This window comes from Semicossyphus pulcher, unplaced genomic scaffold (genome assembly GCF_022749685.1).
Source record: "Semicossyphus pulcher isolate SPU_LCO1_2020_fin unplaced genomic scaffold, fSemPul1.0.p SCAF_3, whole genome shotgun sequence".
Lineage (NCBI taxonomy): Eukaryota > Metazoa > Chordata > Actinopteri > Labriformes > Labridae > Semicossyphus > Semicossyphus pulcher.
This window is the reverse complement of record NW_027211704.1, coordinates 7,041,740-7,058,801: the sequence shown is the minus strand read 5'-3', so window position 1 is coordinate 7,058,801 and position 17,062 is coordinate 7,041,740. Positions and strand designations below refer to the sequence as shown.

At 37.2% G+C, this 17,062-nt stretch overlaps 4 protein-coding genes across 4 annotated transcripts; all 4 read left to right on the top strand.

Moving 5' to 3' along the window:
• Positions 1-1,908: 1,908 nt before the first annotated feature.
• LOC138606149 (transcription factor HES-5-like) lies at positions 1,909-2,593 on the top strand. Its single transcript, XM_069678611.1, has 2 exons — positions 1,909-2,031; positions 2,140-2,593. The coding sequence occupies exons 1-2, from the start codon at positions 1,909-1,911 to the stop codon at positions 2,560-2,562; spliced, it is 546 nt and encodes a 181-aa protein (XP_069534712.1). The 3' UTR covers positions 2,563-2,593.
• A 3,435-nt stretch (positions 2,594-6,028) lies between these two features.
• On the top strand, positions 6,029-6,597 carry LOC138606322 (transcription factor HES-4-like). Its single transcript, XM_069678789.1, has 2 exons — positions 6,029-6,151; positions 6,265-6,597. Exons 1-2 carry the CDS (start codon positions 6,029-6,031, stop codon positions 6,595-6,597), a joined length of 456 nt encoding a protein of 151 aa, XP_069534890.1.
• A 4,977-nt stretch (positions 6,598-11,574) lies between these two features.
• LOC138606315 (transcription factor HES-4-like) lies at positions 11,575-12,176 on the top strand. The gene is made up of 2 exons (XM_069678782.1): positions 11,575-11,697; positions 11,811-12,176. Exons 1-2 carry the CDS (start codon positions 11,575-11,577, stop codon positions 12,141-12,143), a joined length of 456 nt encoding a protein of 151 aa, XP_069534883.1. The 3' UTR covers positions 12,144-12,176.
• Positions 12,177-15,833: 3,657 nt separating this feature from the next.
• LOC138605999 (transcription factor HES-5-like) lies at positions 15,834-16,504 on the top strand. The gene is made up of 2 exons (XM_069678458.1): positions 15,834-15,956; positions 16,066-16,504. Exons 1-2 carry the CDS (start codon positions 15,834-15,836, stop codon positions 16,486-16,488), a joined length of 546 nt encoding a protein of 181 aa, XP_069534559.1. The 3' UTR covers positions 16,489-16,504.
• The last annotated feature ends 558 nt before the right edge of the window (positions 16,505-17,062 follow it).

Sequence of the window (17,062 nt, the reverse complement as noted above, 5' to 3'; positions counted from 1 at the left end):
GATAAAGTTGAGTTCTCAAGTTGAGATCTCAAGAAAACAGCTGAATTAACTCGGAAAAAGTAGTTAATGAAATGTACGGATGCATGTCCGCTTCGGGTTTCCATAAATAAACATAAATGCAGACTGATATTTAAATACAGTTGACAGTAAGAAATAAGGTTATAAGGGATGTAGATGGCATAAGAGTTGAAATGTCTTTCAGTATCTTTTGTTGCGTTTGTAATACAGCGTTTCACCTTCACTTCTGAACTTGAATCTGGATTGATTGTTTTCGTGAATTAGTTGAAGTCTCAATGAGTACTGTTGACAGCACTGATTGAAATTGATGAGCTGATATTTATTGTTTGTGTAATTGATCAACAAACTCAGTGAAAGCATTTTCAAGCTGCCATACAATCCTGCCATTGCCATACAATCCTGCTTCATTCAGGTCAGCAAAACAAATGAGAACTTGGTCATTGCAAAGCTGGTTTTGCTGCATCATTATTTTGGTACAACTTTTGTTCCAGTTTAGTTTGAAAAGTTTCATGGTAACCAGGTTTCCCCTCAGTGTGGTCTGAGATAGTATCTAATGAGATGCATAATAAGGCACACTTCTATTGTTGGTCTAATGAAAGCAGTGAAAGGGCAGAGTGTGGGAAACCAGAGGAAACTCACTCACAGAGCCCTGTGGGACAATATCCAGACCTTTGACCTCAAGAGACGGAGATGTGAAGGCAGCCTGGCTCACAAGTGGAAACATCAGATCTTGTTATCAAATAATACACTCAATTTTAGGCTTTTCCCCTACATTGATAAAATACTTTACAATTTCCAAGGGTTGGGCTTTGCAACCACCTAAATAACATTTTGACACTAGGTTTGTTTAGCTTCTGTAACTCTGAGGTTCTAACTGTGTTCTTCTTTGAAAACAAGGAACTGGGAACGAAAGAGTTTGTATGCCGATTCTGGAATATGAAATTTCAAAATTTTGCCTTCATTTTTAAAACTGTCTGAGCCAATGGTCTTCTTCCCTCCAGATGGTTGATGAAATAAGACTCTCCTTCTTCTTCAACACACGCCCAGCTTCACAGAGGCACCATTCAAAGTCCTTTTGTTGTCCATTGACCACAGCATTCAGGGAGCCAGTGTGGGAAAATGAGACCAACTTTCTACAAACACTGACCAAAAGCCAAATCAAGAAGACAGAGAAACATCTGGACAGCTGCATGATTGTGGTTCTATAAAAAACTATATATAGCAACGTGTGCATGGATGTCATACTGCTTCTGATACCTTTTAAAAAAATATATATATATATAAAATTGTGTTCGATCAATACTGGGACCTTTCACAAAACAACAAATGGAAAATAATAATGAATGGAATGGAACACCTTTTTTTAAGAGACTGTGTCAAAGGACTGGGTTGGTAATGAGCATTGGGCTATGTAAATGTTGACAGTACCTAAGACACTGCCTGTGTCTTAAAAGATTAACAAAACAAAACCTGCTACATGTTTGGCCATAGTAAAATGAAATCATTTAGACCAAAGAGTCTATTTTCACTGATTATTTTATTTAAATGTATGACCGACATTTCTCCCTGTCTCCCACGTGTGTCTTGGAATGACGAGCGTGTGCTCAGTCAAAGTCATTGATCTCAGCATCAGGCAGCAGAGCTGCTCTCTCTACAGGGTCACCACTTTCCCAGAATCACACAGAGCCCTCTGTCTGTTTCCATCCCCCCCCAGCTCTCCACCTGTTCCTCTTGAGATCTAACCCATTAGCCTCTTGCCAATATAATAATTTGACGTGTGTAATCCTTTGTTGTGCCACCAAGATCTCTGATTGGCTGAGACTGTGAGAAACTCCAGCCAGACCCAAACCCACACATTCATATGGAGATGAAGGACTATAAATAGGAGGGATGAAGCCAGCAGAGATCAGATTCTCTCTACAGAGACCTCTACAGCACAGAGATCCAGACATGGCACCTACAATCACTGCAGCAATCACCAACTCTCAGGAGCACCTGACTCTGACCCACAAGGTAAATTGAAGATCCAAGAAAATTTCTGTTTCATTAGTGATTGTCTTTTTTCATTCCAAAACTCATTCAAGAATAAATTACTAATGACGTTTGTTCTTCTTCCTGCAGCTCAGAAAGCCTCTGGTGGAGAAGTTACGCAGAGAGCGAATCAACAGCAGCATTGAGCAGCTCAAGTCTCTCCTGGGTCCAGAGTTCCTCAAACAGCAGCCAGACTCCAAGCTGGAGAAAGCAGACATCCTGGAGATGACAGTTTGTGTCCTGAGACGACTGCAGCAGCGGACTCAAGCTGTAGACTCAGCAGCCGTCCATCAGGGCTACTCCAGGTGTGTCCAAGAGGCAACACACTTCCTGTCCAGGGAGCAGGTGAACACACAGTCCCAGAGAAGACTGCTGAACCACTTCAACAAACTGCAGTCTTCCTCTGATAAGGACCTGAGAGAGGCTGACTTCTCTCCTCTGACCTCCACAGTCCAGACCAGCATCACCAAAGAGAAGAGTCCAGTCAACAGCGCCCCCTGGAGGCCGTGGTAGACACCTACAGACTGGAGTTACTACCAGACAAACTGAGACGACCACATTGGTCAAAGATTGTTGGACTGAATTCTAAGAAATTCTATGACAGTGTCATTTTTTCTTTCAAATAAGAAAGTTGAAAATCTTGTCATGCATGTTGCATGAACCAAATCTGATTGCAGCTGCAATTATTATTATACCTCACTGTGCTTTATGTGTGTTGTATATTCTATAGACATACTTATCTTTTAATTTTATTGATCATAATGATCAAAAAGATAACTGTACGACATATCTGTACAGAACACTGTACTTATGTTATTTGGAGAAAGACGACATTTTTCCTCATGAATTGCCAACATTATCTTTCAAATTAAGGAAGGTACATTCATTTCATGCATGTTGCATGAACAAAATAATATCTTACCTCTACTATGTTTGATGTATAGTTAACATATTCTATGTCAACTTCTGTTACCTTTTGACTTTCATTGATCATACTGATCAAAACATCGAACTAATTGTCATTAGTGACATATTGTCATAATGGAGTTTAGTTCATTTTAATGAACTCAAAAGTGATCTGTTTTAAGATCCAGTGTTTTTTCCTTTTCTAGAAAAGGTTTGCTTCTTATCACACTTTTCCTGTGATGTATTCTTGTTGTGGTAAAATACAATGCGATGTTGATATGTTTCTTCTTGATTAGAAATTATAATTCATTACTAAAAAATGATCTGTTTAAAGATCAATATGTTTATTCTTTTAATGGAAAGGCTATATTTGTCACAGTTTTCTAGTGGCTTTATAATATTAACGTTTTGAGAATCAGTTGTATAAAGTGATTAATAAGAATCATGTGATCTATTGTAAGGTCAGTTTTTACTGTTTCTTATTTTGCTCCAAAGGCAAAAATGTTTTTATCCATTTGGAAAATCTCAAGGTAAATTGAGTGCATCCTATAATAATGAAAATTGTCTTTTATAAAGACAGCTGTTCCTTCACTCTGTCTGAGTACAGTGTGTCTTGTTAGAATTTACAAGTTGTTGTTGTTGTGATGTATCATCACTTTTAGATTGAGCGTTCTTATTTACTAAATGCCATTGTGCCTGGTTGAATAAACAAATTCTGCAAACTGCAAATTTTCTGTTCTGATGTCATCATTTGTCAAAAATGTAATTGATTGTTTAATAATGTTCTTACCTACAATGAACGGCTCAACATCAAACATAAGCACACCCAGTCATTGTTGATTTATAACATACCTGTTTAGTGTAAAACTAGTAAATTAGATCAATTACATTTTTTGACAAAGGAGGATTATTGAAGTAACATTTCTCTATTTATATGTATTCAGTAAAATCATCAAACCAAAAAGGGAAATGTACATTTCAAATACTTTTTCTGCACTGTTATTATGGTATAACTTTCATTTTTAAGTGTTTCACAATAAAAAGTTAAACATTAACCAGGTTTCTCCTTAAAGTGGTCAGAGATCGTATCTAATGTGATGCATAATAAGGCACACTTCTATTGTTCCTCCAGTTAAGGCAGTGAAAGGACTGAGTGTGGGAAAGCAGAGGAAACTCACTCACAGAGCCCTGTGGGACAATAGATCCAGACCTTTGACCTGAAGAGAGAGGGATTAAAAGGGACCCTGGCTCCCAAAGTGCATCATTTCTTACCTGTTTTAAATTTACACTAAATTAAACCTGTTTTTGCCATGACTCCACACTTGGATTTGGTTCAATTGCTTCCTGTGAAATTAGTAAATAATGAAAATCAAATGTATTTAAAAAATTAAGATGTATAACATTTGGCTTGTTTAACTTGTTGAAAGAAATGTGACTTAAAGCAAGCATCACCAGCTGACATCATTGTATATTTGTTATATTTACAATCAAAGTTTTTCAAGGAGTTTGACAAAAGAAGAGATTTCTCTGCTGGTTCCCGTCACTCAATCATGACCTCAATTATTGGGGGCAGCTATGGCTCAGTGGTAGAGTCGGTTGTCTCTCAATCGGAGAGTTGGGGGATTGATCCCTGACTGCTACAGTCACATGTCCAAGTGTCCTTGGGCAAGACACTGAACCCCAAATTGCTCCCGAAGGCATAGCCACCGGGTATGAATGTGGATAGATACTGATTCGAGATGGGCACTTAGCCTAGGCCTGTGCCATCAGTATGTCAGTGTGAAAGGGTGAGTGTGACATATACTGTAAAAGCGCTTTGAGTGTTTAGAAGACTAGAAAAGCGCTATACAAGTACAGTTCATTTGCCAATTTTAAAATTACACCTTGATGATCTGAACAGCATTAAAATAAATAAATAAATAAATGGACTCTAAAAAAACCCTCAAAAGGTTCATCTGTATTTAAGCACTTGCCTTAATTTCTTTCAATGAAGGGAGTGTGGGAAAACTCTGGAGGACATAGTTCAGGATGATTAGCATCTTCCCCCACCAACAGCGGTATGATTCTCAAAGGGGATTTGGCACACTTCAGGAAACAGCTGCCTCCACCTTCCACCCTCGTCTACAGAGTTTAAATTTTGATCAAGTTCAAAACCCCAATTATGACAGGATGATTAAAATAAACAAATTATTTAAAGTTGACTAAATAATATCCTGAAATCTTTAGCTGAGCCTTTTTCATGAAATTTCCATTGAAATTTAAAACTTTCAGACATTTCAGAAGCAGCCAATGGCGTCCTTTCCCTCCAGATGGTTGAAGCTGTCAGGCGCTGTTTCTACTACAACACACGTCCAGCATCATTCACAAAAGCACCATTCAAAGCCCTTTTGTTATTCACTGACCACAGCATTCAGGGAGCCAGTGTGGGAAACTGAGACCAACTTTCCACCCACACTGACTTCAAGGCACAAGTAAGAAGACAGATCAACATCTGGACGGCAGCATGAAAAAGAAATAATGGGCATTATACTCTTTCTACAACCTAAGAGAACAGAGTCTTTAATACAGAATTGAATATCTTTCATATTTTTTAAAGTCAGGTTGTATTAAACAACACTGTAAATGTATTGTCAGAAAAATGTTGGGTAATGACAGGATTTTTTTTGCAGTTCCTGAAACACTAATTCTGTTAGTGTTTCTCTGTACCTTCCTCTTAAATACAAACTAAAGTTTTAAAATGGAAGGGCGTGGCACTTTTACCCAAGATGGAATGAAGTGTTAATCTTAAACGTGTGCTCAGTCAAAGTCATTGATCTCAGCATTAAGGAGCAGATCTGCTCTCTCTACAGGGTCACCACTTTCCCAGAATCACACAGAGCCTTCAGAGCCAGTGTCCATCACCCCCAGTCCTCCACCTGGCCCTTGGGATCTAACCCATTGCCCTCATACCAATTCAGCAGATTTAATCCTTTGTTGTGCCACCAAGCTCTCCGATTGGCTGAGACTGTGAGAAAGTCCAGCCAGACCCAAACCCACACATTCATATGGAGATGTGGGACTATAAATAGGAGGGATGAAGCCAGCAGAGATCAGATTCTCTCTACAGAGACCTCTACAGCACAGAGATCCAGACATGGCACCTACAATCACTGCAGCAATCACCAACTCTCAGGAGCACCTGACTCTGACCCACAAGGTAAATTGAAGATCCAAGAAAATTATGTTCCTATTATAATAGAGATTGTCCTTTTTCATTCCAAAACTCATTCAAGAATAAATTACTAATGACGTTTGTTCTTCTTCCTGCAGCTCAGAAAGCCTCTGGTGGAGAAGTTACGCAGAGAGCGAATCAACAGCAGCATTGAGCAGCTCAAGTCTCTCCTGGGTCCAGAGTTCCTCAAACAGCAGCCAGACTCCAAGCTGGAGAAAGCAGACATCCTGGAGATGACAGTTTGTGTCCTGACACGACTGCAGCAGCAGAGTCACCAGCAGAGAAGACTGCTGAACCACTTCAACAAGCTGCAGTCTTCCTCTGATAAGGACCTGAGAGAGGCTGACTTCTCTCCTCTGAGCTCCACAGTCCAGACCAGCATCACCAAAGAGAACAGTCCAATCAACAGAGCCCCCTGGAGGCCGTGGTAGACACCTACAGGCTGGAGTTACTACCAGACAAACTGAGACGACCACATTGGTCAAAGATTGTTGGACTGAATTCTAAGAAATTTGATTGACTTCTGTTTGTACAGAAGACTGACTTTTTATGCTTGTGTTTTTCATTTCCTAAGGAAATGTAAGAAACATTTTCTTTCAAGTTAAGAAAGACAATATCTTGTCATGCATGTTGTATGATCCCCATCTGATTGCTTCAGCAATTATTATATCACTGTACGTTATGTACAGTTTGTATATGCTACGGTTACATTTGTAATCTTTTATTATTATCCTTTTCGTGACATATTGTCATAATGGACTTTATTTTAATATCAGAGTTTTCAAAACTGATCTGTTGTAGTAACATTTTTTTTTTTCAAATGAGAAAATTTAATATCTTGTCATGCATGTTGCATGAACTAAATCTGATTGCATCAGCAGTTATTGTTATACCTTACTGTACTTTATGTATAGGTAGTATATATGATGGTAACATTTGCTACCTTTTTTATTGATCATACTGATCAGAAAACTAACTGTACTTTGTGTCCTTTTAATTTTTAATTTTTTTAAAAATTAAATGGACTTGCTCTTCTGAATGAACAGAAGGCTTTCAATGTATATTTTAAACTTTCTTGTAAAGAAAATACATTTTCCTTTTGGAAAAAGTGAATTGTATCACTTTCTGTTGATACAGAAATTACTTGACTGTTGCAATAGCAGCTAATATTTTGACTGCAATCGTCGACTGTGTGGACATAGTGTGAAAATTGTCTTGGTTTTTCACTGTGATCAAAACAGATGATCTGTTATAGGATCAGTATGTTTCATCCTTTTATCTGAAAGGTGCTTATTAACCTGGTGCTGTCTGAGACTGGTGTGAATTATTTGCTTTAACTGAGTATAAACCTACAGTTATCACTTTGTGATTATTACAGCATGATCTGTTCTAAGGTCAGTTTTTTCTTTTTCACTTTTGTTATAAAGTGCAGTTATTGTTCATTTCAAATGATGTTTTCTTTCAGACTGTGATGATTTATCTCATATTGTTGGTGTCTTTTGTAAAGACAACTGTTCCCCTACTCAGTTTGAGTACAGTGTGCCTTGGTGAGATGACCAAGTAATTGTTGTGATGTATCATCACATGGACATACCTCTAATTGAAAATGTCCTCTAACATTGAGTTTGTTTCAATAAACAAAGAAAAGAGAAACTAATCAGCTGCTTCTGTGTTCTGTTTTAGCTGTTGGTGCATGACAACATCGTAATGATTAAGAAATTATTCCACAAGTTTTATTTGTTGCACTTTTATTATTAGCGTTCTCTATCATAACTCCATGGTTCATACTGTATATCAAATAACTGTATACAAATCTGACATGCTAATATTCCATATTCCATTAAGTACAGGACATTTTGCATTTTATGACAGATACTTTTTGGCATAAACCATCTGATGAACTGATAAATATTAAATACAGTGGGTCCCCCATAAGTCACCAACCAAGTGGAAATGTGCCTATAACTATGTTTAATGACAAAAAAAATGCAGTGTCATGACTTGGTGCAACTGTCTGTTTAATCTGTTGGAATGTGAAATGTTTGGAGAACATTTTATGTGATTTCTCAAATAATAAGACTTTTATTGATCATAGAGTAAAAGCAGTACAAGTAGAGATTATGAGAAACCAGATAAAACTCTGCTAATTAAATCTTAAGCGCTAAACATTATGTCAGTAGCGGTGAAGCTTTGAAGGAAGTCAGAGTTCAGTTTAATTAGCATCCTTAACCCCACCAGCAGCCAACTATGCCAGGGGGATTTGGCACACTTCGGGAAACATATGTCCCGATCCCCCCACGTACACAAATCTGTAAATTCCGATCCAGCGTATTAGAGAAAGAATATTTTCTAAGTATATATTAAAAAAATGTCTGATTACACGCAAAAAAAATAAGGTGCCATATTCATATGATGGCTGACACTTGATGTATTTTTGGTTGTATTCTAACACTGAATCAAGCCTCCGAGGACACCAATGGTGTTTTCTCTCTCCAGATGGTTGGTGACGTCAGGCCGTCTCTATTATTACACACCACCAGCATCATCCACAAAGGCGCTTTTCAAAGTCTCTTTATTGTGCACTGAGCACATCATGCAAAGACTGTGTGGGAAACTGGGGGCTACTTTCTACTCACACCAACAACCAGCCATAAGACAGAACAAAACACCTGCTACATCTGGACACCATGATGACTTCATTTTATATTAGGCAAATACAATTTATATCTTATGTTGCTTTCAAGGGCCTTAAATTACTGAGAAGAGCCTGTTATGAAATGAAAACAAAAAATGGCATAATGTTTACAATACAGTCCTGTATTAAAGCAGATTGATCACTATGTAATAGTTGATAAAGGATGTGCAAACTTGATAGAATAAGTTAAAGGATATACAAACTGAGCACAAGCTCAGTCAGTTATCGATCCCAGCATTTTGCAGAAGTACTCATGTACTGTATATGTGGTATATGCAACATGTTTTCACTTTTAATTGTCCGTGATCATACCGATCAAAACACTTAATGATTTATGAACATTTTTACACAATGTAATGCTTGATTTCTTATAGCTGGTCTGTTGTAAAATCTAAACATTCAAACTCTTTTCCTAAAAGGTCTGCTAATTGTAAAAAATGTTCCTGTGATACTTTATACTGCATGTCATCTATACTGCAATAGGGGTATTGTCTAATTATATAATCAATTGAATGTTCAAGTTTTAAAAATTGTTTCTTATGACAATTGTAAAAATAGTTGTAGCTTTCTTAAATAATGAACAAATTCCGCAAATGTTCTGTGCTCACGTCATCCGTTTTTTATTTCCATAGACTGTGGTGTAAGCCACTGTTGATTCAATTATGAATCAAGTTGAATTTATCACACATATTTATCCATACCATCTATGTTCACTGTTAATAAATAATCAGTTAAAGCATAATCAAATGAGAACATGTACATTTCAAAAAGAATATTATTGCAATAGAAATATAATTTTAAGTCTTAGTGAAAAAAATGCTTTATAGAGGTTACACATTGTATCTTAAGTGACGCATAATAAGGCACACTTCTGTTGTTCTTCAATTAAAGGCAGTGAAAGGACTGAGTGTGGGAAAGCAGGGGAAACTCACTCACAGAGCCCTCTGGGACAATAGATCGGGACCTTTGACCTGAAGAGACAGAGATTAAACAAGACCCAAAATGGAAATTCCTAACATAACTTAAAAATTATATAATTCATTTAAAACATTTTTCCTGTGACGAATTACTGTTCAAAAATATCAGTTGGGGTTTTGCAAGATTGTCAAATAAATAAAATGTTAAAAGATTGTTATTTACAGTTTGTAATGTAAGACTTTCAGGTTAACTTTAAACACTAACATTTCACGTGTTATGACATTTTACCTTTAAGAGACGGCAATAGTAAGACAAAGACTGTAAGTATTGTTACAATACAGTTCATTCTTCTGTTAAAGGAACATTTCTGAACCACGTCATGTTAACATCAGTGTGTTTTGGTTATTTATAAAATATGGGTCAGAAATGTTTATTAATGAAAAATATGATTTTTCTTCTGTTATCCATTACTACCAATTTTGAAATCAAATTTTTGATGTTCGTTAAAGCATGAATAAAAATAGATAAAATACTGAAAAGCCTCAAGAAAGGATCCTAAAAAGTTTTATTAGGAGAACGCAGACACATGCCTTAACTTCTCACGCAGTGTCTCCTGATAACGTAGTGATTAGCATTGTCCCCTACCAGCAGCAGACTATCCTCAAAAGGGATTTGGCACACTTCAGGAAACAGCTGCTTCAACCTCCCATCTGACAGGGCTGAAATTTTGATCAAGATTATGAAACAAAGGCACAATTAAGGATATAGCTAATTTCCAAATGTGTTATTGATTGGAAATTAACTACATAAGTTGCAAAAAGATTTAGGTAACCCTTCATGATAAAAATCTCATAATTCCAGACATTGAAAACTGCCAAAGCAAGCCAATAGCGTTCTTTCCCTCCAGATGGTCTGTGACGTCAGGCTCCTTTTACTACAACACACGTCCAGCATCATTCACAAAGTCCTTTTGTTATTCATTGACCACAGCATTCAGAGAGTCAGTGTGGGAAACTGAGACCAACTTAATACCCACACTGACTTCAAGCCACAAGTCAAGAGACTGTTGAACATCTGGACAGCTGCATTATCATTGTTACCTATTTATTGAAGAACATTTTTAAGGAATGCACCAGTAGCTGTTCTGGAGAAGTGCAAAGCATGTACTAAGGCCTTACGGTAATTGACTGGTCTTGCCTAGAGGTCACCACCTCTCACTATTCCCACCATCCCTGTCTCTCTCCTGCCTCTTTCAATCAAAAAATGCAATCTAAAAAACACCTAAAAAATACGTCAAAAATGGACAACGATGGACATCGTACTTCTTTAAATACACGAGAAAAGTGACTTTCTGAAATACAGTAATGTAATTATTGAATATGAAAAAAAAAACGTATTTTAATCATAGCAAATTTTTAGTTAGTGATGAAAATGGAGGATGAATGACTGTTCTCAGATTGTTTAATGGACAAACAGTTTATAGAGTAATTTTTGTGAATCTTCCACGTGTGTGATGGGCTGATGAGCGTGTGCTCAGTCAGAGTCATTGATCTCTCTCTACAGGGTCACCACTTTCCCAGATTCACACGGAGTCCTTAAAATCTGTGACCATCACCCTCCATCCTCAATCTGGTCCGCTGGGATCTAACCATCGCCCTTGCACCAATCAAACCATTCGGCGCCTGTAATCTTTTATTGATTTACAAGGTTCCATGATTGGCTGAGACTGTGAGAAACTCCAGCCAGACCCAAACCCACACATTCATATGGAGATGTGGGACTATAAATAGGAGGGATGAAGCCAGCAGAGATCAGATTCTCTCTACAGAGACCTCTACAGCACAGAGATCCAGACATGGCACCTACAATCACAGCAGCAATCACCAACTCTCAGGAGCACCTGACTCTGACCCACAAGGTAAATTGAAGATCCAAGAAAATTATGTTTCTATTATAATAGAGATTGTCCTTTTTCATTCCAAAACTCATTCAAGAATAAATTACTAATGACGTTTGTTCTTCTTTCTGCAGCTCAGAAAGCCTCTGGTGGAGAAGTTACGCAGAGAGCGAATCAACAGCAGCATTGAGCAGCTCAAGTCTCTCCTGGGTCCAGAGTTCCTCAAACAGCAGCCAGACTCCAAGCTGGAGAAAGCAGACATCCTGGAGATGACAGTTTGTGTCCTGAGACGACTGCAGCAGCAGAGTCACCAGCAGAGAAGACTGCTGAGCCACTTCAACAAGCTGCAGTCTTCCTCTGATAAGGACCTGAGAGAGGCTGACTTCTCTCCTCTGAGCTCCACAGTCCAGACCAGCATCACCAAAGAGAAGAGTCCAGTCAACAGCGCCCCCTGGAGGCCGTGGTAGACACCTACAGACTGGAGTTACTACCAGACAAACTGAGACGACCACATTGGTCAAAGATTGTTGGACTGAATTCTAAGAAATTCTATGACAGCAACAGTTGTTTCAGACAAGGAAATTGAAAATGTTGACATGCATGTTGCATGAACTAAATCTGATTGCTTCAGCAATTATTGTTATACATTGCTGTACTTTATGTATAGTTTGTATATGCTACGGTTACATTTGTAATCTTTTATTATTGATCATAGACGACCACATTGGTCAAAGATTGTTGGACTGAATTCTATGAAATTTGAAGATGGCAACATTTTTTAATAAGAAAATAGCACATTTTGTCAGGCATGTCGCATGAACCAAATGTGATTGCATTAGCAATTATTGTTATACATTGCTGTACTTTATGTACAGGTGGTATATGCTACGGTTACATTTGTAATCTTTTATTATTGATCATACTGATCAAAAACCTTGGCAGGTCCTTTTCGTGACATATTGTCATCATGGACATTTAATCTCTGAGTTTTCAAAACTGATCTGCTGTAAGATCTAAATGCTTATCCTTTCTTTTAAAGGTTTTCTTAATGTCACACTTTTCTTGTGATACTTTAATGTCTCATTGCACATCATGTGTATGGACAATATGGAAGTATGTATTACCTCCTGACAATTATTTTGATTTGATTTAAAATCTAACTTGTTCATTTCATGGACTTCATGAAGTTATTGAAAAAGTATCTGTTACAAGATGAATATGTTTATGTCACACTGTCATTTATTTGTTACACTCATAATTTTCCAGTGGCAATGTTATTTTCTATATTTTGTGACTCAATGGAATTTGTTGATTATGAAACACAATGTGATCTGTTGTAAGATCAAAGCTTTAGATATCTTCTTTGTTATTGAGTACTGTATCCTCAAATATTGTAAATATTTGTCTTTTGTAAAGACAGCTGTTCCTTTACTCTCTGAGTACTGTGTGTCTTGTATGAATCTACAAGTTCTTGTTGTGATGTGTCATCACCTCTAGATGGAGCTATCCTACTTAATGTAGCTCTTTGAGCCTCATGAAATAAAAAACACTGCAAACTGCAACATTTTTGTTTTGATGTCATTTTGTGTCATCTTCTAAAGATGAAGAAGAAATGTTCTACTTCTGTTCGAAATTGAATTATTTGACAAAAGTATCATTCATCAATTTCTTGCAAAAAAAATTGAGATACTTGAAAGCGCACACACTAATTGTTAAGTGCCAGTTTAATTGTTTAGAAGATAAACTACCGGTATGCATAATAATGTTGTTCAATTAAGATTACCGCTGAAGAGGGATGACAAATTTTACGTCACTTTATTTACAGAGAGCGATTAAGTCATCAAACCAAATGGGAAAAATATACATTGTAAAAAGACATTTACTTCTCCAATATTTAGGTATTACTGTAAATCTGAGGTTTTTTAGTATAGTAAGTTAAGGTACAAGTTAAGGTTAACCATGTCCCTCCTTAAAGAGGTCTGTCTTTGTATCCATTATGATGCATAATAAGGCACACTTCTATTGTTCCTCCAGTGAAAGCAGTGAAAGGACTGAGTGTGGGAAAGCAGAGGAAGCTCACTCACAGAGCCCTGTGGGACAAAAGATCGAGATCTTTGACCTGAAGAAAAAGAGATTAAAAGGGACCCAGGCTCTCAAATTTGTAACCTGTCTTAAATGACACATTTAGTCTTAACTTTTTCTCTTTATATATATATGTGTGTATATATATATATATATATATATATATATATATATATGATGATCAACATCTTTTTTCAGAATATTTCACTTCATGTAGTCTAACATTTAAAGCACATTCCTGTAAACAAATGTATTAGTTACACTATGTAATTCACTTTTTTCTAGATACATCCTAACATAAGAATTTATTTACTTACACTAACACCGTTTCTGAGAATTACAACCCTGTGATAAAAAAAATAACAATGAAGCAACAGCATACCTCATAAAACAGGACACTTCTAGTCCTCTTTCATTTCTAATTACAGTATTATTAGCACAACAACATTTATTAATCAATATCTCAGACAGTTCTGCAGAAATAAGTGATACAAAAAAATCTAATGTTACAGCAAAGGAGGAAACTATAGCTACTTGTAAAACAAACCACATTTGAATTTGAAATTTAAACATAGTTAGCTATATCAATTTTGACTCACAAGGTGATATCCTGTATCAACTTCCTGTCAAATTAATTATGACCTGTGTAGACACAACAGTGTGATAAACATTTTGCTTTAAGGTTTAGACTTAAAAACTAAAACAGTAAGTTGGGGTTTTACAATTTAAATAAACCAATCTTCTGTCTGTGTCTTAAGTAGGTAATGTTATTTTTCGAGGGGGATCTACATTCTTCTGATTGGCAAAACACTCTGATTTTACACAGGATAAAAGAAAGGTCTATTTGTAAAGTGGCACACAACCTATTTTCTGTAAATTGGACAGCGTGGGAAAACTAGATTAGAGGTCAGTATCAGACATTCGTCCCACCAGCAGCCAAGTAATTCTCCAAAGGGATTTGGCACACTTCAAGAAACAGCTGCCATACAGGAAACCTCCAACCTTCATATGAAGAACTACATTTTTAATGTAATGAGTCATGTTCATAGCTGAAACTAAAAAATGTATGGCAATGACAGAAAACTCAATTTAAGACTTTAAATCACATTTTTGAAACTTTAGTAGCCTATTTAAAGTTCACCAAAAATTCAAACTTTTCAATATGAAAGAGCCAGCCAATGGCGTGCTTTCCCTCCATATGGTGGGTGATGTCAGCACACTGCCAGCATCTGCCACAGAAGTCCCTTTGTGGATCAATGACCACACCATACAGGGAGTCAGGGTGGGAAAGTGCGCTCAACTTGTTACTCACAGTGACTACAGGGCACGTGTCAAAGGACTTTGCGAGGCTAAATCTGGACAGCAGCACGAGTGTTGTTTTGTTTTGTTATTTACATGTCATGAATGGGCATCAAAATGTTCTAAAAATCGGATACCAACAGTCTGTATGATTGATGAACTACAATTGAAGAACATTTTAAGAAAAAACAAAAATAATAATAAAATAAAATGTATATATGAACAGGGTAGTTTTTATAAATGTTTATGTTGTCCTGATTTGAATATTTACATTGTATAGCATCTTGTAAGTGGTTTTAAGTATGCTTTATAAATAAAGTTTACCCAAATTATCATTTCAGTTTGGAGTTATGGTTGAACATGGTGCCAGAAAAAACTGAACTCCCCAAGTGTTAAAAAATAATTTTCATCTTTCTTCAGTTGAACTCTATTTATTAAATAAAACTCTCCCACATGTGTGATGGGATGATTGGCGTGTGCTCAGTCAAAGTCATTGATCCCAGTATCAGACAGCAGATCTGCTCTCTCTACAGGGTCACCACTTTCCCAGATTCACGCAGGGCTCTGTAAGTGTCTCTTTATCACCCCCCCCAGTCCTCCACCTGTTCCCCTGAAATCTAATCATTGTCCCCCAAGCAATAAGAGCATTGAGCGTGTTGCCGCTACACATGCCTTATTGTCTCAACAAGCTCTCTGATTGGCTGAGACTGTGAGAAACTCCAGCCAGACCCAAACCCACACATTCATATGGAGATGTGGGACTATAAATAGGAGGGATGAAGCCAGCAGAGATCAGATTCTCTCTACAGAGACCTCTACAGCACAGAGATCCAGACATGGCACCTACAATCACTGCAGCAATCACCAACTCTCAGGAGCACCTGACTCTGACCCACAAGGTAAATTGAAAATCCAAGAAAACTTAATCTTTCATGAAAAGTTGTCTTTATTTATACCAACACTAGATCCAGAATTAATTACTAATGATGTTTGTTCTTCTTCCTGCAGCTCAGAAAGCCTCTGGTGGAGAAGTTACGCAGAGAGCGAATCAACAGCAGCATTGAGCAGCTCAAGTCTCTCCTGGGTCCAGAGTTCCTCAAACAGCAGCCAGACTCCAAGCTGGAGAAAGCAGACATCCTGGAGATGACAGTTTGTGTCCTGAGACGACTGCAGCAGCAGAGTCAAGCTGTGGACTCAGCAGCCGTCCATCAGGGCTACTCCAGGTGTCTCCAAGAGGCGACACACTTCCTGTCCAGGGAGCAAGTGAACACACAGTCCAAGAGAACATTGCTAAACCACTTCAACAAGCTGCAGTCTTCCTCTGATAAGGACCTGAGAGAGGCTGACTTCTCTCCTCTGAGCTCCACAGTCCAGACCAGCATCACCAAAGAGAAGAGTCCAGTCAACAGCGCCCCCTGGAGGCCGTGGTAGACACCTACAGACTGGAGTTACTACCAGACAAACAGAGACGACCACATTGGTCAAAGATTACTGGACTGAATTCTTCTATGACCAGATTTTGTTTTTCAAATAAGAAAATTGAAAATGTTGACATGCATATCGCATGAACTAAATCTGATTGCATCAGCAATTATTGTTATACAATGCTGTACTTTATGTACATATAGTATATGTTACGGTTACATTTGTAATCTTTTATTATTATTGATCATACTGATCAAAAACCTTGACAGGTCCTTTTCGTGACATATTGTCATAATGGACTTTATTTTAATATCAGAGTTTTCAAACCTGATCTGCTGTCAGATCTAAATGCTTATCCTTTCTTTTAAAGGTTTTATCAATGTCACACTTTTCTTGTGATACTTTAATGTCTCATTGCACATCATGTGTAAGGACAATATGGGGATATTTATTACCTCTTGACAAATTTGATGATCTTTAATTGTTAAAAAATTGTAATTGTTCATTTTATGGACATTTTGTCATCATAGACTTTTCATTACTTTATGTGATTGTTAAAAATGATCTGTTTTAGGATTAA

Coding starts and splice junctions, on each gene's coding strand:
- LOC138606149 (XM_069678611.1), top strand. CDS start 1,909: ATGAAGCCAGCAGAGATCAGATTCTCTCTACAGAGACCTCTACAGCAC. Junction 2,032..2,139: donor ACCTGACTCTGACCCACAAG/GTAAATTGAAGA, acceptor TTCTTCCTGCAG/CTCAGAAAGCCTCTGGTGGA.
- LOC138606315 (XM_069678782.1), top strand. CDS start 11,575: ATGAAGCCAGCAGAGATCAGATTCTCTCTACAGAGACCTCTACAGCAC. Junction 11,698..11,810: donor ACCTGACTCTGACCCACAAG/GTAAATTGAAGA, acceptor TTCTTTCTGCAG/CTCAGAAAGCCTCTGGTGGA.
- LOC138605999 (XM_069678458.1), top strand. CDS start 15,834: ATGAAGCCAGCAGAGATCAGATTCTCTCTACAGAGACCTCTACAGCAC. Junction 15,957..16,065: donor ACCTGACTCTGACCCACAAG/GTAAATTGAAAA, acceptor TTCTTCCTGCAG/CTCAGAAAGCCTCTGGTGGA.
- LOC138606322 (XM_069678789.1), top strand. CDS start 6,029: ATGAAGCCAGCAGAGATCAGATTCTCTCTACAGAGACCTCTACAGCAC. Junction 6,152..6,264: donor ACCTGACTCTGACCCACAAG/GTAAATTGAAGA, acceptor TTCTTCCTGCAG/CTCAGAAAGCCTCTGGTGGA.